This window comes from Cimex lectularius, unplaced genomic scaffold (assembly GCF_000648675.2).
Source record: "Cimex lectularius strain Harlan isolate CLEC.00 unplaced genomic scaffold, Clec_2.1 scaffold41, whole genome shotgun sequence".
Lineage (NCBI taxonomy): Eukaryota > Metazoa > Arthropoda > Insecta > Hemiptera > Cimicidae > Cimex > Cimex lectularius.
The window spans coordinates 2,358,112-2,379,859 of NW_019393011.1; the positions used below are offsets into that span (position 1 = coordinate 2,358,112).

General features: G+C 33.3%; 1 protein-coding gene across 8 annotated transcripts in view; it reads right to left on the reverse strand.

Annotated features, from left to right (window-relative positions):
- LOC106663865 (GRAM domain-containing protein 2B-like) overlaps positions 1-21,748 on the reverse strand; it is an 83,132-nt gene that overhangs the window by 41,994 nt on the left and 19,390 nt on the right. For 2 of the 8 annotated variants that reach the window (XM_024229792.1, XM_014389063.2), the window contains exon 2: positions 1,314-1,537. The exons of the other annotated variants lie outside the window; for them this stretch is intronic. In XM_024229792.1, the coding sequence (XP_024085560.1) occupies positions 1,314-1,423 (110 nt within the window). In that variant the 5' untranslated portion in view covers positions 1,424-1,537. The remainder of the gene's footprint in view (positions 1-1,313; positions 1,538-21,748) is intronic. 8 annotated transcript variants of the gene reach the window in all.

The following is a 21,748-nucleotide window of genomic DNA, read 5'->3' on the forward strand; positions in this document are numbered from 1 at the left end:
AGAGAAATGTTTAGATTAAAAGATATCACGATTTTCCGACGCCAGGACGTGATATCTTTCAAAATCGATAAAAAGCGAAATTACTCTGAAATGGTTGAGAATCGGACCATGGACAATATGAACTTTTTTGTTCATTTTAGGGTGAAGAATCTACTGGAGAAGTTTGTAGCACGAGTAGCAATTCACCCTGTATAAACAATCAAATATTCGATGCCGTGGCAAAATATGATTGATTTATTTAAAAATAATTTTACATCTGAGAAATTGATATGGATAGGGAGGAAATAGAGATGTGTGCAGAATGAATAACAATGAAAAATGAATAAATTTTAAGTCATGGATCGCATGGAAAATTTAAAAAAATATATTTTTAGTGAAAAAATACCTCGAATATTCAAATGATATGAAATAATGTATAACAATGGACGACCGTTGCGGCTCAATTCTGCGTTCGAAACCCGGCATAGCCCATGGGATTTTTAATATTTAGGAACCTAAAAGTTTTTGTAAATTGGTTGGACCTGTGACACCAAACGGGTTAAAGGACGTTAAGGAAAGTTACTTTACTTTTTTTTAAATAATATAGCATATTTCGGAGGCCTTTTATAAATAATTAAATCTAAGTGCTTGAATGATTTTTTTAATTAATGATTTCACAAAAGCAAGTATGACAATTTTATTTTATTCAGCCTGTTCTCGATCCAAAAATAAATCACATCTCGCTGATGTATCATCAATTTTAGCAAAAAATTGAATGTGTTGTAAATGGGGCTATAATAAATAATTGATAAGAGCTGAGCAAGGTTTATGAACATGAACAATCTCGTACAGTAAACCGTTTTACATTATCAGTTATCAGTAGGGCAATGAATGGAATTTTTTCTTTGAAAAAAAAAAAAGAAGGGTGAACTATTAAACAAACAATGCTTTTGTCCTCTTTCGATCGTTTCTTTTTTTTATTGTTTATTTATTTTAGCCAACACTAACTTTTAACAGCCTGATAAAATTTTTAGAAAATAAGATAAATTTTATTTTCCCTTGGGAAAGTCTTTATGGTTGTCTTTCCATCTCCGGAAAAATTATAGTTAAAGAGAACAATATAAATAGTTTTTCCTATTGGCAACGTTCAGTAGGAAAAAATGATAATAGCGTTTCGTAGAGAGTGACAGGACATAACATTAGTTTCATTTTAAGCAGATAAGCAGATTTATGCAGCACCAAAAGCTATCCGTGGCCGCATGCAGATTTAAGCAGAAATAACATATCGAGAGTTTCAATATTTTTTTTTGCTTCTTCAAAAATGATAAAAATACCTCTTTCGTTTTAGAACTCCGAAGAATCGTTCTTTCTTCTTCGAAGAAGGTGATTTAAACTTGATGCTGTGATAGCTTTGGACTAGACACATTATCTCAGGGTGAACCATCTCGTAAATTCATCGCCAACCGACTAATGCTCCTTCACACGGGCGGCAAATAGAAAGCAGGGGAAAACTTTCCACAATCATATCCAATTATCCGTGAGATTAATCGAGCCCATTCTAAAATAACATTGAATACAAACTTTTTTTTATTATATATATAGAAATACGGAAAAGGCGTGGGCAAAACATTGTTTATCTGCCAGCTGAATTAGCCAAGGATGAAGGAGTGACAGGGAAGGCGTCCCCTTCACGATTAGTTCATTGAACCTGTTATTAAATTAAATTCGCGCTTTTTCACATTTCATGCTATTTTTTGCCGTTTCAAATCCATTTTAAAAAACATAAATCGACGAGGGATATATATATAGTATTTAATTTATTTTTAAGCAACCAGTTTAAGAAAAATGTCAAGGTATATTAGTAATGACTTGTAAATTATTTCCTTTGATGGTATTAGTCTACCACTTTAATATTCTCAAGTAAAGTTCTATCATGTACAAACCTTTGAAGGTCAAGGTGAATTGATTTATACAAACAATGTTGAAGTTAAAAGAATTTTCACCGTTTAAGAAAAAAAGGCGTACTTCGCAATTAAAAATGTCCTTAAAATTGCACCATTGCAATGCATTGGTGCATACCATCGATTAGATCGATTTTCCATTGTATTATGTCGAATCAATGTCGGGAAAAGTATCATTATTCGTCAATATATAGCAATTATTGGCGGTTTATTTTAAGATGACCTTTAAACATGGAATTAATATTACTTCTAAATATTTGATTTTAATTTTGACGTACAAATTGAAATACTAGGAACTTAAAAATTCTGTCGTCCTGCAATTGTTAAAAAGCAACGCTCTATATTTCCCATACGTCTGACTACATCATTGCATTATACAACAAATTCGATCAATAAATTTCTTTTCAGCCTGAGCTATTTTTTTGTCAACAATTTCAAAATATATTCTTGAATTTATTCCAAAATATTGAGATAAAAAAGCTCGTATTTCAAGGGTAAAGTCGCTCACTCCTCCGCTGAATTTCGCATTAATTTAACTTAATAATGTTCGCAATCGTGTAACGGTTATAATTGACCTATTCACTCGTCTGGCAATTATATTCCACAGACACAACTTTAATATACAGAATATATCTAGTATTTTTCACTTTTCTAGTCAATGTTGTTCTTGATCTCATTGTAAAAAAACCTTATTGTTTGTTATAAATTATAAAAACATTATTACCAAGTTAATTGTCTAATATTTTATTCAATCATTTGGCCCGGCGGACTTTAGAGGTTGTCCTATTAGAAAAATAGTTATGGAAAACCTTAGCATCTGAAGAAGTTTTGTCAATCGAAATATAACGGTGTTTTAGTTCAGTTTCCATTCCGAGGGCTTCTTGGGGGGGAGGGGGATTCCAATCACTTGAAAATAAGCCAGGATTCGAATGTTATCACTTGCGGATTATCGGCCACAATTGGGTCTTCAAATGCCACTGTAAGCCGCTATCTTGGAAAACTCGATGTCGGGATATCCGAGCAAGAAAGCCTTGAAAAACTTTCAAAAGCCCAATCCAGACAGCCTGTCGACGTCTACTCAAAATTTGCTCCAAACCCACAAAAAATTATCTAAACTTTGACAACTCAAGAATCACAACTGCAAAAACATGGTGCCTTTGCCGCTAGCCATCTCACAAAATTTACAAGACATAACGCTGAAAATGCCGAAGAGCCGAAACGCATCTGACAGACCAAAATGATGTAAACGACCAAACTACAAATCACCACCCCAATAGGAATTCTCATAAGATTTGCAATAGCTGTACTAATCAGAATGATACGACGTTTAAAAAACAAAATACCACGATATAACAATAATACAACCGCTCCTGAAGACCTGAACATACTTTTTTTTACGAGGGTTGGCAACAGCAGAGATCATAGCAACCCGGGTGCCGGTTTTTTTTAAACCATTTGTAAGTATGTCGTGTTCGAATGCAGGGCCGCTGGATTCGAACCCTGGACCTTTACCTTACAGTGATGAGCGTCGTGTCAACGCCTAAACCGTTGCGGCTAACAACGCCCCTACTTCATTTATTTAAAGGCAAATTCTCAAAAATGGAAGAATCACCCTGCCTTATCCTTCCTATTCTTGTCAATGGCACATTTTTTAAATTTACGCAATATAAAATGGTGTCATCAAATTTTACAGACATAGATAGTGAAAAACAATGGGCTAATTTTTTATTAAACCTATACCTTTGCACAAAGAATTTTACAACAATCTAGTACACTTGAATATAAATTATTTCGTAATAATTTAAGCAGAAATATTTATTAATTATACACAAAGTAGTACATTTGATGTATAAAACATAATTAAACATAAATTAAAACGTATTATCCTTTAAATGAACGAGGTTTTTTCCAATAAATATAAAAAGTGTGAATAAATATCAGTTCGGAGGTTTTGCACGGAACGAAATCGGGTTTATCCATTGGTTGTAGGTCATCATCCCACTCCGTGCGAAATATCCGTTACACAATTTATTCCACTCATTAATGAAGTTTTTTAGTACGTTGCCCAACGATATTTAAAACGATGTGGTTCAGGTGGGGATTAACGGGAGCAAGGCCTGCCTGCTGCGTGGGAGAGACCACCGGGAGTACCTTTTTTTGAAAGAGTTTTTCACTTTAAACGGTAACAACATGCACTTTGAAATATTAAAAGATTATTTTCGCAGTTGAAATATGATCTATTTAACAGCAGGTGTTTAAGTATAAAAATCGCGATATCGAGCTGCCAAAATCAAGAAGATTATCTCCAAGCCCTCATTTCAAGCAAATAAACTTATCTGTATTTATTTGTAACTGGAATCTCTTGACGTTCTTTACTCGTGAGAAAGCGAACGTTTTTTCATGAAATTTTCAATTCAAAATCGTCTAACAACTAGTTATAATAAAACTCTAACATCGTACCTCATGAATAACAAGATAGTAAAAAAATATGAATATTATGAAACAAAATTTAAAAACATTTTGTTGACTTAAATTATTTGAAAAATATACACCGGAGAGAAAAATGTTGTCTATCGCAATACTAAATAAAAATAGACTTATATTAAATAAATCGCAGATTAAAAGTTAAAATATAATGTCAAATATTTTCCTCCTATAGTCAATTTGAGGGGGTATCGTTTTTCAGACCAAAAAGTGTATTTTTAAAACGTAATTCCTAACCATCAATTTGGGTTTCGACCTCTCCATTCTACTGTTCAGCAGTGCTTCAGAGTAGTCGACACGATATCTTCGGCTCTAGAAAACAAACAATACTGCTCAGCCGTATTTCTGGACGTTACGGAAGCATTTGACCGAGTATGGCACCCCGGCCTCCTCTATAAGTTAAAATGTATCCTCCCTCATTCCTACAACCTTATCGTGAAATCCTCCCTTTCAGATCGATGGTTTAAAGTAAGAATCGGCACCGAGTTTTCACCTATCACACCAATCAAAGCTGGCGTTCCACAAGGAAGTATCCTAGGCCCAATCCTCTACACCATCTACACTGCTGACATACCCACACATCCAAACACACAAATCACAACGTACGCGGACGACACCGCAATCTTATCAACACACTCCAATCCTATCCTAGCAACAGGAGCACTCCAACAACACCTGAACCTTATTACCAACTGGTGCAATCTGTGGCGGATCAGGTTAAACGAACAAAAAAGCCAACACGTTACATTTACGCTCAAACGACAAACCTGTCCACCAGTGCACATTTACAACAAAATAATACCACCATCGAACCAAGTCCGCTACCTTGGGCTTTACTTAGATAGTAGACTTACTTGGAATCCACATACACGATTAAAACAGCAAGAACTTAACAAAAGATATGGACTACTCAGACACCTTCTTGGACCAAAATCAAAACTAAGCATACATAACAAACTAACCGCTTACAAAACACTCATCAGACCTATTTGGACTCGGCCAAATCATCCAATATCCAACGAATTCAGTCTTTTCAATCTAAAGTTCTCCGCTCCCTTCTACGTCACAAATCAAACGATCCATAAAGATCTTAAAATCCCTTTCGTGAAAGAACTTATCCATACACGCTTCTTCACTTTTCACTCTAAACTCTCCCTCCGTCCTAACTCACTAGCCCTAACTCTTTCCTCAACATCTCACCCTTACAATCCTCCACGCCGTTTAAAACGACGATGGCCTCGTGACCTTCTATCTAACCCACCGAATTAACTTTTACCCCCCCCCCCCCAATTAAATAAATAAAACGTATTGCACAAAGAATCTGGTCCCATGACATTACGAGATTTACAAGTGCTTCAAATAATTTTTCACAAGCTGTGAATATATCTTGCCTTGATGAACTTATAATTCATCTTCCCTTACGCTGAAGACTGGACTTTTTTGTATATTCTATGACTAAAACTACACTCAAATGGTAAAAACATACACGGAATCGATGTGTAACATTTTTATGACGTAAATTGGGTGGCAGCTAGAAAAATTCGAGTTCAATCAGAAAATCGCTTCTCTTGAAAAGTCGTCACATTTCGGTGTATTTTTCTCAAAATCCTTTATCATATTGATACGATTTTTTTTATTGGTAGAGCAACACTAGCCAAAAAAATCGTAGCGAGCAATGTTTTTAAAAAACAACAACAGATATAATTTTTTCGTACAAAAAGAAAGGTGTACGATTTTGTAACAATAATGTTGCATTATTTAAAAAAAAAACCCTAGCTACCCCCTAAGAAAAATCAAGTAAAAATATAATCTAAATCAAGGGAAAAATAAAAATGGCAACTTTTTGGCCTCTTTTTGAACCACTAAAATACCATGAAAAACTGCTGATATACGGTAAAATTTTAATGTTTAAAGCTTAAATATAGAAAGTATACACTCGCCTGAAAAAGAACGCTTATCGAAACGATAATCCATCAAGTAAAATTGGAGTTAAACGAAAAGAAAATATGAAAAGATCAGCTCTGTTCATCCGAAAATCGTTCTCTACCGTCTTAAATATTACCCATCCATCAGTAATTTTATAAATTAGTAGTAGAAGTAATTATAACTAAGTACCTATCCTAGAATTTATTCTTGTAAATAAAAACAGTAAGTACAAAACTGTCATAACGATAAAACTTGTTAAACCGCTGATAATTGATTGGGGTATAAACTGGAAAACATTTCAGTACAGCAAATCATAATCCACAATAATCTACTAGTACGACAGTTGGATTATTTAAATTGTTTTCTTTGAAAAAACAGTAAATTTGGATAAAAAAATATTAATTTGTGTTCTTAAAAGCTAATGGTTTTAATTCGAGATCTCCCAGGGAAGATGCTTCGGCCAATGGACGTAGCGTCCATTACTCTATGTAATAGACCAAGTCCTGGGTGTGCCGCCCTCTACCCTCCATGATGGGCTACAGCAGTTTAGGGCCACCGGAATTCTCGGATCGAAGAACAGGAAGTGGTCGACCACGATGTATGACGGCTAGAGGCGATCGTTTTATTGCTCTCCGCTATACGGAACCGTCATTTTTACGACTCCCTTGATAAGTACTCAACTCTAGTCGATAGAAGGGTGAATATTAAACAGCCAACAGAAGGCGTCGTGAGACTAGCCTAGTCTCTAGACATTCGCTCATCGGGACATTAGTCACTACTGGTGAGGAATCGGACACAAAGGCGACTATTCGCAAAACACCATCTAAATTGAACTTGAACAATGGGGAGCTGTTCTCTTCACCGCGTCGGTTTGGTTTGTGTCAGATGACCGGGACCGTGTGCGTAGAATACAGTTATGGCATGGGATGGAATCAACGTCCATAGCCGAACCGAACTTATTATCATACTGGCTGGATCTTTGGCTGCACTGAGGTATATTGAGGAAGTTCTTCTGGAAGCTATTGGTCTCATTCGCTCCATTTATGGGGACAATTTCGTGATAATGCAAGTAGCTCTAGTTCTTCTGCCCGTTACTTGAAAAACACATATGGAAGATGTTAAAGAGACGTGTTTGACATTGTTTACCCCTTCCAACAAGCGTTGAACAGCTACAAACCGCACTTGTTGAAGAATGGGATTCTGTTTCACAAGACGAAATCTGATCGCTTATTTTCTGATGCCTAGGAGACTTAAGGCACTCTGCGAGACCAAATGCGCGTTATTAAGAGCTAGGTAAAAATTAGTTAATAAATTGTTGATTACACATAAAAAATAAAAAGTACATATAGTTTGAAATAAAGAACAAAAGACGAGTGTTTTTTTCTTCTACTTTTTTGTCTTTGAGTGTATTTTTCCTGTGCATAAGTAACCAAAACCCTCCGCACTATGATCCCAAATCAGATTGATTTTGAAATTTTAACATTAAATGGCTATTCCTTTTAAACTTTTAGCTATGTTCTGGTATGGAAAAATGTATTAAAAATTATTTCGTTATTTATAGTGCCCCCTATTAGATAAAAGGATATAATCATGATTTTTTAACTTTGGATTCTTTGCGTCGCTGCACTTGGTGCCTTCAGCAAAAATGGAGGCACTTCAGGAATTGTATAATATTTGTGCTTCCTGTAAACAGTTATAGTTATATTGCTAATATTTATATAACTTACAGTTTATATAACTAATCTTTAATTAAGGGTTTGGTTGAGGTAAAAAAGTCAGTATCACAAGCGGGATTCGAACCCACGACCTTCGGCTAAATACGCCGCTGCTCTACCACTTGAGCTATCGTGACGTCGATCCACTCGGACGCTAACTTCCCATCTCAACCCCCACCTTTTTGAATTTTCCCTCTTTTTTTCCATTTCTCAAGTTAGTGTCATTTAGCCGAAGGTCGTGGGTTCGAATCCCGCTTGTGACATTAACTTTTTTATCTCAACCAACATCTTAATTTAAAGATTAATTAATTGAAAAGAATTTATTTGGTAAATCTGATCACGAAACCTAATAGATGTTATAGTTAACATTTTTAAAGTATAATTCCATAAAAAATTTAAAAAATTTGTATTCTTTGTCAAGTTAGGTTAAAGGCTTAGGTGTTAAAGTAAATTATAATAATAATGCTCCTAAGGGTCACATCAGTACATTAAAACAATTATAAGAAGTTCCACTCCATTAATATTACGTACATGACAGAAAGGTAAACACAAAATTAATATAATGTTTATTATAATGAACAAATAAAATGAACAATACACTATAACGAAAAAACCCGTTGTTAAAACGCTGATATTTGATTTGGCTGTAGTCAGGAAACGTTTTGTTTACGTCAGACCTAAAAAGATTGTAGAATGGAAGAGCACTCACCGGGATTATCTAAGAGGTCAGTTACACCAAATCGTTTGTTGAAAATATATATATTTTTTAATGTACCTTTATCGCTCTGGGTTTTTGTTTCAAAACAAAACTATTACAGGCCCCACACTGCTTAATACAAAAGTGTGAAAGAGTTTTAATTGATTATGTTCCTGCCGCCGAGACTGAGGGGTGTGTTGGAAAGCCCGAAATTGTACGGGCCAAGTTGAAAAAGTTTCGAACGAAGTAATTAAGAGTAAGTTTGTTGACCCAACGCCAAGAATGTAAACGGGATGAACTAACGATTTATAAAAGATTTACGTCGATTCAGTGGGAAATTAGCACAAGTTAACAACAACGGTTCAAATCCGTATCGTTCGAACCGAAACGTCGAGGTTATGTCAACGGACCGGTGGGGGCATTGGAACAGAATTCGACACGCTTCCTCCTTTCTCTTCGCACTTGATTTTTACATGTTACAACGAGTGAACTTGTCAGAATTATTTAAAGCTCAAGTTGACCCCAAAAGAAAATTAAAGGTATGTATCTGATATGTATAAAAATATCAAAACACGGCGAATGATCTAGTTTTTTACATTGATAACAGTCACTTTACATTGAACCCAAGAAAATGCCTGTAACCAGCAAAATTCAAATTCTAACGACATACTGATTCGTTCAAGAAACCTTATTGGAAAAAGAGAGCGGATTAGTTGACATTAGCTGACACGTGCTAGATTGAAGCCTAGCTGATTCTCGCCTAACCGATCTGACAAGTTAGAATTTTATTCTCACGCTATCTATTTTCAAAAATATTCTTTTCTTCTAATATAATTCCATTTTAATTAAGGTAATTTTGTCAGGCACAATCTTACAGCTAAATTCAACTAGCGAAACCTAATTTCTAAATGGAAACCGGTACCTCGTTCATAACAGGTATTTCAAGTCTTTCGCACAGCACCAAAGGTCAGTCTACTGTTCATTTTTTTAAAAAATTTACCTACAGTACAAAATATATTTTAACATAAATAAAATTCTTATATAAACAGTTGTATTTTCTATTTGTCCTAATTGCGTGAAAGTGAAATTACTTATTTTATCAACAGTATAATTATAAACACTTAAAATAATCATTATTCCTTGAAATATTAACTCAATGGTAACAATCAAGTTCTAATGGCCAAGGCAAAGGTTTCTAAAGGCCGACTTGAATAAGGTTAAATGCGTTTATATTCAAACCAAGGTGGTATGCGTATCGCAGAAGGTAGACCAGTTGATTAAAATTTTCAATTTTATCATTCCTAAAAGAATCAGGGTTGCATTAAACGTTCAAAAAATATTGTCCGTATGTGCTTCAATTACACAGTAAAATTCTTTAATTAGCTTTATTTTTGCTGTTCTTGCAGGTGAAATATGTGCGATTGATCGTTCAAAGGTCAGACCACCGTCTAAAGGATAGGTCAACGTTTATCTGGATCAGGTCGCATCATTTTTTTAAATGAAATTTTACCCATTCGAGCTTATAATTCTGCTGACTGGAGCACGTGGGATGAGAGAATAAGGGAGCGGAGTGGACGTCAGCGGTAAAGGAGATGATTACGCTCTCTGATAAAAGCTCTTGGATTCCCTTGGAGACTGCGAGGGCAATCAAAGTAGATTAAGCTTTCCATAAAAGCACAAGATAAAATCGGGACAATTCAGTGGATCGTTTTATTACACTATAATCACACCTGGCACTATTAAAATTTAATTTGAAAAATTCCATTTGAAGTTTTTAATCCATAAATTTTATATAAACAATTCATTTTAATTAATTAAGAATCGTCAAATTTGATATGTCTTAAATTGTGTAAATTATTATACTTTAACGACTTTTGATGGTGAATTAAGAAATACAGATTGGGACTGAAGCAAAACCTCGTCGTTCCTGACATTCACTGACAACCCCTGCCTTACATTGTTACCCCTTCAGGTGGTTGTACAAAAAAAAAATACAAACTCCAAATAGATTGTCATACTGACTTCCTTGGAGAAATGCGAAGTATCACATCGAACAATTGCCTGGCACAGGCGCAATACTGTATCTGATCTGGGGGAGCTGTCCCCTTGGTGTTTCCTTTTGCGGTAACTTGCAGCCTCCCTTTACATTATATTCTTATCAAAAAGTGTTTGAATTTTGAACTGGCAACTCTCTAAGGATAAAACCTTGACATCGTGTTTCATACTGTATTCTGAAAATAAGCGTTAAGTTCCAGACATAAGTTCGAACAATTTTATTAAATTTTAACTGTGATGCTTTAATAAAAACGATGTAACGATTAGACAGTTGACAGTTTTATATTGTAATATTTATCGCTAAACTTTAAGTAATTCAAAGTGACAGTCAATCGAATCTCACTTTCAATTTCTGAACTTCGTGTTTTTTATCTTTTTCAATATGTATAAACAATACACAATGCTATATTTCTTTACACTTTATCCATTTTTATTTACACTAATGGATTGTGGACTGATAACGGCGTGGAAATTGATCGTTCGTGTATAATTGATGGTAACTACCGAAGGCGTAAATAACGAATTTTGTTGATTGATTGAATTGATAAGGGGCGAGTAACTTTTCATGAAATACCATTGGAAAAGTTAATTTCTCGATGCGAGAAGCTATTAGTATTTTTATTCATCAAATAATTGAGGAAAAAAGCCTAGTATAGAAAATTGGATAATAATGAATGATGAGTTTCACGTTTGAATATTTATAGTAGTTTTACATCTGACGTTCCTTTATTTCTTGGCAGATATTATTTTATGGACCGTTTAGAATAGAAAATCATTTTTTACATTTTAAATTGTAACGTTAATTCGAAAGATTTTTTTGCAATCTTTATTCATAATCGTTTTCATGGACGAGTTTATAACGACTTTTTAAAAAATACAAACGAGTGAAATATGTAAATTACCAATCGTACTGAATACAAAAGTCTTTTTTTAGACGGGAAAAAGACGAAATGATTTTTTTTCAAACTGGATCAATACAAAATGAAAGCACCTCGTTACCAAAGTGCTCAACCTTGAGAATCCAATTTGAAAAGAAATTTTGAGGAATAAATAATTTTCCTCTCTCTTATTTACAAAGAAAGGGGAAACATTTCAAACCCCCGTAAAACATTACCCTAAGCCTTTACAAAAAGATTCCTTTTCTTAAGGAACATCTCAACTTTAACCAAAACTATATAAAGTGTAATGAAAAGTCTTAATGATGACCTATCTTGGATGTTTACTTCGTCGTAAAAATATTTTATGTTTTGAAACGAAACTTAACGTTATTAGGCACTCTTAACACGACAGACAAGAATGACACATCTACACGGAAAACAAACACATTGAGCCCTGAAGATGAGTTCAATAAAGATCGAAACGTTGGCACGATAAAGAAAATATTTTTCTAAAAACTACGTCACACCAGACTGCATCTCACGTTCTCCGAATAATCCTTACCATTATTAATCTTTTAATTTTAATAGCTCACGATACTTGTTTTTTTTACCCGAATTGATTGTTCATAAGATAATCTTCGGATTTTTTTCTCCCGACGTCCGGGATCGATAAATATTACGACTCCGTTTGTTGATTTATAACTAATTAACTTCTCATTAACTACGTATATTCCTAAACCCCAATGTTTCCCGTTTTCACTGTATTACAAGAGAGTAAACAATATTTTTTGTTAAAATATATATTAGGAATATTGCAAGACGTGCGAGGATCGAAGAAGTACAATGGTGAATACGCCAGGTGGTTTGCCAAGTTCAAAAACAAAAACATCTATTCCACAGAGACAATGCTAAGAAAAACCGTGACCAACTTAAACTTTTAAACTTTGTTTTCAAAGTTTCAGAAATACTTAGAAGGTAAGAGAAGAAAGAAAGAAAATTGGATTCTTTAATGCACTAAATTGACTTCATGATTTCACCCAAGGGAAGTTTTAAATTTCTAATTACTTACATTTTTTTAAATAAAACCGACCTTCATTAGGGAATACAACATTATGTCTTACCTAAGTCTTATATTTACTTGGTGACGCAATACAATGGTTCATCATCCAGCTATTTAAATTTAAAAATTGCACGCATAGCAAAAATATTTTGTCATTGTGGTATAAAAGTGAATAAAACTTTTCCGGCAATCAAGACAGAATTCTTTAGGTCCGTATATCTTTTCAAACTTTATATAATTCTTAACAAAAATGAGTCAGCCTACTGATAGAAATTAACCCCAATCTTACAAAATAAAACGAAAAACCTGACAAAACTAAATTTAGAACCCTTTAGGCATGCTGATCACAAATTAGGCAGGCAAATATGCTAGTTGGTGAGAATTGGAGAACCGACGAAATTCACTTCAGTTAACCCCTTACACGGTTCCAAAGAAAAGTGAATCTTAAGTGAAAAATCAGTAAAAAAATCTTCGGATAAATAGGAAGTTTGGAAACAAATTTCCCATGGCCTAAAACGTGTGACCATCCCAGTTGTCTGTTTCCTGTTTAATTTTTACCCTGCGCTTTATGTTTTTGTTTATTAAATAGTTAAAAAACAAAAATGAGCTTCAAGTAAACTCGACGTGTCTTGCTATCAATATTTTGGAACGAAAAAATCCCAAAAGTATCAGAACTACTGGTACTTCAAGAAAATTAAAAATATCAGATATTATTAATTATTACCCAAGGACAAAAAATAATTAAATAAATAATATTTTAAGATTTAAAAATAGTCGTGGAATACTGTGTTTTTCACCCAAAGAAAAAAACTATTATTGTTAACTTTTTAATAAGACAACATTTCAGATGTATGTGACTCTTTCTCAAGGCGAGACGTCCAAACCCCACAACTGTACAAGACTCACAGCCAGTTAAGGAGATTAAAAAGACTTAAAAGTCTTCTGAGAATTCAAAGTATTGAAAGCGCTGAAGCTGATACCTTACTAGTAGTTGTCTATACCTGAACCCCTAATTATTGCAGATCTTGCTGTATAAGAACGAATAAATCTTTTCTGACTAACAGGACAGTAATCTCTAGGTTCCATAAATCGTTCCAAAAGTTTTAACAAGATTTAGAACCCTTTAAACATGAGTTGACCACAAATTAGGCAGAAAAATAGGCCTATAATTTAGGGGAGAAGAAGAAAACCGGCGAAATTCGTTTCAGTTAATCCCTTAAACGGGTCGAAAGAAAAGTAGATCTTCGGTTAAAGAGGAAGTACAGAAGATAAATTTATTAACCCCTGGCCTATATTTAGTTACCTTCTCCGCTCCTTTCCTTCACGGCCATTTGAGGGAAAAAACAGCCCAAAGAAAATTTAATTTTGAGCGGTATTTGACCTGGATTAACTAGGCCTTCGGCTTTTATCATATAATAAAACAAAAACACTTTGGAGTCAATTCAAATTGAAAGAATGTGCACTTGGATTTTTAAAAGAGCGACAGGCCTTGACCTCAAATAAAGATCGTATTGGAAACCAAGACGATAATCGCACTAATTTAATTATCATTATTTAAACACTTTTTGGGGGAAAACACAGGAAAAAGATGAGATAATATTAATAAAGTGAGTCAATAAAAAATTATCAACTGCAAATCAGATAGTAGTAGTTTAAAAACCGTCAAGATTTTGTTTTTATTATTAATGATAATTGAATCGGTCTAATTTTGCTTTTTAATCAAAAGTAATATAGTTTTATGCAATTTTCATCCTTTTCGCAATAGCTTCAATTCAATTGGATTTCAGCATTGATCGAAACCATTACATAAAATTCAAAAAAGGTACATGTATATTTAAATATCCCTATTGTTTAACCACCCCCCGAAAAACCCTTTTCGTCCTATTATAGGTTGGAGTGGCGATGATAATCTTTCCTTTTTCTTATTTCTGATTCAAGGTTAAAACGTGTTGATATCTAAATGTCAGAGAGTGAGCACGCTATTACAAATTTACCATTCCACTTTCTTGCAAGTGTATTTATGACTATACTATGACCGAGTCCAAATTCTACTATCAGGAACCTAATTTACTGATGCAGTCAACAGGCAGATTGAAATTAAATGTAATTTGCAATCCAATATCGAAAGACTATGCCGTCAGCTGCAACAGAATTAATTTATTTGACAGTTTTCTAAAATTTATCATATGGATCAAAACGGAAAATTGGTTTAACGTCAAATTTGTATTGTAAATGCTCGTCAACGTAAAATTTTTGTTTAGGATTATTTATCTATAAAAGTCATTATTTGGAGATCGTGAGATGCGGTCTGATGTGACGTAGGTTTAGAAAAACATTTTCTTTATCGTGCCAACGTTTCAATCTTTATTGAGATCATCTTCAGGACTTGGGATTTATAAAAATGTTTAAATTGTACCAATACATGTAGGATGTGAAAAAATACAATGACAGAAATTTTAGACTCAAAGTATTTGTACTCACAAGGTGTACACAGAAAACAAACACTTTGAGTGAGTACAAATACTTTGATTGAGTATAAAATTTCTATCATTGTATAAATATATTTTTTCACATCCTACATGTATTTGTATAATTTAAAAAATCTTAACGTCTGGTGTGACGTAGTTTTAGAAAAACATTTTCTTTATCGGGCCAACGTTCCGATCTTTATTGAGATCATCTTCAGGGCCCGGGATTTATAAACATTGTTTAAATTTTACGAATATATGTAGGATGTGAAAAAAAACGAATTTATACAATGCTACAAATTGTTGGAATTTATACAATGTTTATAAATCCCAGACCCTGAAGATGATCTCAATAAAGATTGAAACGTTGGGACGATAAAAAAAAATGTTTTTCTAAACCCACGTCACACCAGGCCGCATCTCCCGATCTCCAAATAATCATTAAGTAACGGTCACTAAACACCACACATATGTGTAAAAGGTTTTTATTCCATTTTCAGCATCTTGTAAATGTAAAATATGTAATTAAATTTTTGATAATTATTTAGTCAATTTATTTTATAATATGATCAAGAAACTTATGTAACCAAAAGAAGAACATTGTTTAAATAAACCGGGAAAAAAGTATATTTATCTTTTGGACCGTCGATGTTTTGTGTGTATTCAATTATCACCGTTTGTTCTTTATTCCTATCAATTGAGAAAAAAGTGAAAAATAATTAATTGTTTACATTTTGCGATTTGTTCTGCTCCCAAAGAAACTTTCTTGTTACTCTTTGATATTTAGACAAACGAGTAAATAGATTATAAATGGCTAATAGAAAACAATTATCGTCGTATTTATCATTTAAAAGAGAAAATAATATGGCAATCATATACATAAAAAATTTGCAAAATAATACGATTTTAAACAAAGACATTGAGATAAAACATAAGATAAAATAATAAGACTCAAAACAGTTTAATTTAACCACATAAATGTTTACCTTCTATGAACTGACGTAAGTGATAGCCCGAAGGAGCGAGGTCGGGGCAGAACACTAATTATAGTAAACTTTCTAATTTACATTCATTAATTTTGAAAGCGGTTTTAAATGTAGTCATGAACTGTGCTGCAGATCAAAAATTTTCAAGTTTGTAAAATACCGGAAGACCTGAATAGATTGATAATTCATAGCGTGGACATCAGGAACCAACAGGGGTTAAAAATCAAACCAGACACAATTTTTTTCACAAACTCATAATTAGTCTCAGTTTCTGTTTTGGATAAAAATGAAAATCATACAGGCTTCACAGTCCGCCGGGTGCGTGGCGCGGCGTTATAATCATGAGGGTTTCATCTGGAGCCCTTGGGAAGCATTTCAACACATCGCAAGTGCCAGTTAACAGTGTGGGAACTTTAATCCATCAGAAAGTTGAGTATTGTTCGATGATCAGAAGCACAGCTGTTTTTAGAACGTCCAGTGAATCCTGACCTAACTTTACTTTCAAAGCTCGTGACTTCTGTAACTTTATAAAGCCGGCCCTGGGCACCTCCGGTTCACTTGGCATCTTTTAAAGCCTTTAGGTCCACCCTGACTACATGGTAATAATGAATAAACGAAAACAGATAATACTACCAATCCCTCTTCCCGCTCTCAAAATTAAATCGTGGTTTGCTGAAGGTAGTAAAACAATTTAAAACAAATGCTTACTCTTTTGGTAGCTGCGAATGATGGCGATTTTTTTCTATTTTGCATTGCCATAGAAACTGTTCTTCCTTTGGTTAAGTGACTTCACTAGTTGGGTGCTTAACTGTCAAGAAGACAACACACGCTCCGTTTTTAAAGTTTCAAAGTTTGACGTTCCAGGCGGTAATATTTTGTTTAATTTGTTTTGTATTGTGAATCCGATAATTTCAGTTCAGTTCAACAATACAGCGTTGTTATTATTATTATTAGTCCGACGCACTACAATCAGTTGTTTTCTACCGTTCGATGCACAACGACATTTCCCGCACCGCAGCATCAGTGGACCCTACTACGGTCTGACCCGCACAACCGCAGCGCATCGCATCTGTACATTACTACTACTCCCAAGTGTACTTTTAGTTTAATTTACATATATTCTTTCTATCTTTAATCTAACTTAACTTTTCTTTCTTCTCTTATTTCATTGAAGGTTTCGTTGTTTCCCTGTTTCATTCATTTTAATTTATTTTTTATTATTAAAATAAAAAACTTTGTTTACTTTGCCGTAATTTATCTTTATCTTTCCTTTTTTAATATATTTTTATATTTATATAAGATAACATTTATTTTATAAGTTATTGGCTATTGGAATTTTTGTATTATTTTAATACATAGACAGGGTGTATTGCAAGTAGATGACAGTACTCAAGACTGTGAAACCAGACCACCAACCACATATTTCTTTCTCAATCCGTTCCAGACATATGCCGTTTTAAATGGGTTTGTACAAGAAAACCACGGTTTTTGTAATAAAAGCCCAATTTTCTCTACTTTTACACATGATTTTTCAACGTCTAACAACATTTTTGGAAGCGTTAAATTTTCTATGGCTAACGCACTTTCAATGCTGACAAGTAGTATCTTATTCAGACCGCAATAGCAGTGCAAAAAATTGAAATTAAAAAAAGAAAAGTCTGCGACAAATTTTGGTGGATCAATATTCTTCACACAAAAAATCGTACAAATTGCCCAATCTCCTCAAATCAATGCTACTCGAAGAAGAACTATAGTGGCAGATGGACGGGTGTCCAGCGTATACTGGAACGAGAAATAACGGGCTGGCTTAGGACCGAACACGGTATAGGTGGGGCCATCTCCCCAAATTAAGCAAAGACCAACGGCAAATTGTATGACATGCGATGAAGTTGAAGATTTTCAGCACATTGCTCTATGAAGAATAAATGCCTCAGAGGGAGAGGATGTATCAAGCAATAGCAAATCCTCCATCATCCAAAGCATCCATTTGACTTAGATACATTACAGGTATAAGAATTAATAAGTCGAATGATATCTTAGTGTGAATATTAATATTTATTAAATCCATTATATTTCGTGGTCCGATTGACCAAGTAACTTTTTTCAATTAGTTAATCTTTATGTAAGGTATTGGTTGAAGATGGGAAGTTGGTGTCTGAGTGGGTCGAAGTCACGAGAGCTGAAGTGGTAGAGCAGCGGCGTATTTAGCCGAAGGTCGTGGGTTCGAATCCCGCTCGTGATACTAAACTTTTTCATTTCAACCAATACCTTACATAAAGATTAATTAATTGAAAGAAGTTATTTGGTCAGGCGGACCACGAAATATAATGGATTTAATAAGTACAACGAACTATATCTTCATTAAAGCTCTCCGTGGCCATTTCATTTGTCGCCGAGAAGTGAATCCTACACATTTGAAAAATGGCAAAAAAGCGGGAAAATTCGAAAGGTAGGTTGAAGTGGGAAGTTGGTGCCCGAGTGGATCGAAGACACGATAGTTCAAGTGGTAGAGCAGCGGCGTATTTAGCCGAAGGTCGTGGGTTCGAATCCCGCTCGTGACACTAACTTTTTCATTTCAACCAATACCTTACGTAAAGATTAATTAATTGAAAGAATTTATTTATTTATATTTATTAATATATATCTATTGATGTTTAATTGTTTTTATTTGGCAATTGTTGATTTATCTACATTTATTTATGCATATATTTATATATAGTAATTTTTCGGAACTATTAAAATTTTAATTCAATCGGCTATGGGTAATAAAAAATTTAAGTAAAAAATATTTTGCTTCGACTTTGTAATTCTGAAATTTAAAATGTATTATACAGAATTTGTTTTATTTTTATCTAAGCCCCATTGCGTTAATAAAGCATTATCCTTAGAGTTTTTAATATAGTAATCAAATGATCACTAAACTTCACCAAAATAAATTCCTTAGATGATCCTTAAGTAGAATTTTTTGTCTTTTCTTATTTTATTTTCATCGATAAAAATTTAAGTATTCGATTTTACTACCCGATTACACAACATATGAAAAACACCTTCGAACTTCTCTTGAACTAATGTACATAGCGAAGTTTTCCTTGTAGGAGGCTACATATTATCTTAGAGAACCATAAGAAACCGTGGTCGTCCCTTATGTAATCAGAATGTGATTGTTTAATATCCAGTCGTCTTAAAAAAAGACCGGTTCCTTCTGCATAAAACAAAAAAAACGACAAAACGAAGTTGATATTATTTTCGGAGATCGTGAGATGCGGTCTGGTGTGACGTAGGTTTTAGAAAAACATTTTCTCTATCGTGCCAACGTTTCGATCTTTATCGAGATCATCTTCAGGGCCTGGAATTTATAAACACTGTTTAAATTTTACAAATACATGTAGGATGTGAAAAAAAACGTTGATATTGAAAAAGCAAGTTTATATACTGATATGTAGTTGATTCTTTTATACTAGCGGTTTTAATTCCTTTTCTATAAAATCTCAAATTGCTTTCAACACCACTCCTAAACTATTAAATATATTACTTAAATTTTTAATTGACAAAGAAGAGTTCACCAATACAATGTCAAAAATATCGTAGAAGTAAAAATAAATTGAAAAATCTATAATAAGAGCTGGCCACTTTTTTGTCAGTGTGAAATGTTTAGGCCATGCGTTAATATTAGCACCTTATCAAGGAGCCCCTATTTCTACTATGTCTTATTTACTTCTCGTTACATAAAGCCTTTTGCGTTTAGATGTATTTTTAGAAAATCTGTTTCCATGGAAAACACATCAATAAGCAGTATCCATCTGCAACTATTATATAATAATTTTTAATAAATCCAATTTCAAAACGAGGCCGAAAACTATTATATGAAAATGTAAAAGAAAACTCAAACCATCAGGACGAATTCTTACTAAGACAATTGATAGTGTGATTGATTTTTAATCAAAAAAGAAAACGAAGGTCGAATAGTTAAAGTAGAATATTGTAATACTTTTCTTTCATCCTTTCAATTTTTACAACTTATAAGTAATATAAGATAAATTCTGTTTTTGTAAAAATATATTGTTTAATTATAAAATAAAGAAGAAAAATGGAATATTAACTTGGTGTTTTCTTGATTTTCTGAATCTGTTTTTTATAAGCAATATCTCATTAGAAAAAACATGAATTTACATATTCAGTTGCATTTGCTCTATTTATTTTCAACACAAATCAATCAACAAAGAAAAGCAATTTAATAATTAAAAGATGTAGTATGGAATATTACAAAATAGTAAGAATTAAGGATTTAGGTAAGTAATACTTTTCTGAGAATAAACGTCAGAATATTTCCAAAATACTGTTTGTAAATAACCTTACAGCGTTTATCAATATTGAGTAGTCATTAATAACAGACTCACGCAACCGTTAGTCGTCATGTGTAAAAAATTGTATTATCTTTTCGTAAATAGTTATAATTTCATAATCAGCTGGTAATTTATTGCATAGGTTGGGAGATAAGAACGCCAAACTTTAGTGTTACTCATTTTTTGCAAGATGCGGACCGACGAGGGGGGAAAATTACACGATCAATTTTTCATCATTACCATACATTAATTGTCCATTTTTACATTTATAATTTGATAATCGATTTTATAATTACATACATAAAGGGAAAATAATGTTGTTTATCATGATTTGTGATTTTTTTTTTTTTTTTTTGGAATTGATAAGAATAGAGCATTCAATGATTTAATGAAGCTCTGAAAACGACATGAAACATGTCAAGAAAATACTTCTAAACGCAACAGCATAGTTAGACATGTTAAATATGTTTTTAAGGAAATACATAGAAAAATGATTTTATTTTTCGATGTTGATTTGTATGCATTTCAACATCATCCACGATTAGGACCTATTCAAAGTACATACACATGCACAAGGACACAGACCGACAGAAGATGGCAAAACGACCACGGTCGGAAAAGATCAAATTAAAAATCATTTAACATTATAATTTGCCCATTTTTTCTAAATCATTTCATACCAACTTGTCCGTTATACTTTTATACCGTCTGTTTGTTATATTCCATGTGTACTTTATTATATGTGAGGGGGGGGTTTATCGTTCTAAGATCGTGAAAGATCACAATGTTCTTTTTACTCTATATTTTCTTAGATCTTTTAAAGGTAGTTTCTTTAAAGATGAATTTTTATTTATGTGTGTAATACAAATAATCCACAATGGAATAAATAAGAAGGATAGTAAAAACGAAAACATCTTTTTTTTATGTTATGTAGTGGTTTTAATGGGTAAATGATGTTACACATTTTTGTTTTGGGTATAAATAAGTTTAATCCTTCTGAAAAAGATGCGTTATGTTAACAGATTTTAAATATCGAATTTTCGTCCTTTCCGTAAGTCAAGGAACAATTTTAAACTTAAAATTATTGTATGGTTCGTGGTGAATTTTGTGTGGATTGTTGAATTTTTCGTTATTGCTGATGAAATGATCTTGTGATATAGATGACTTATACTTTCGTGCAGGTGCTACATGCACTA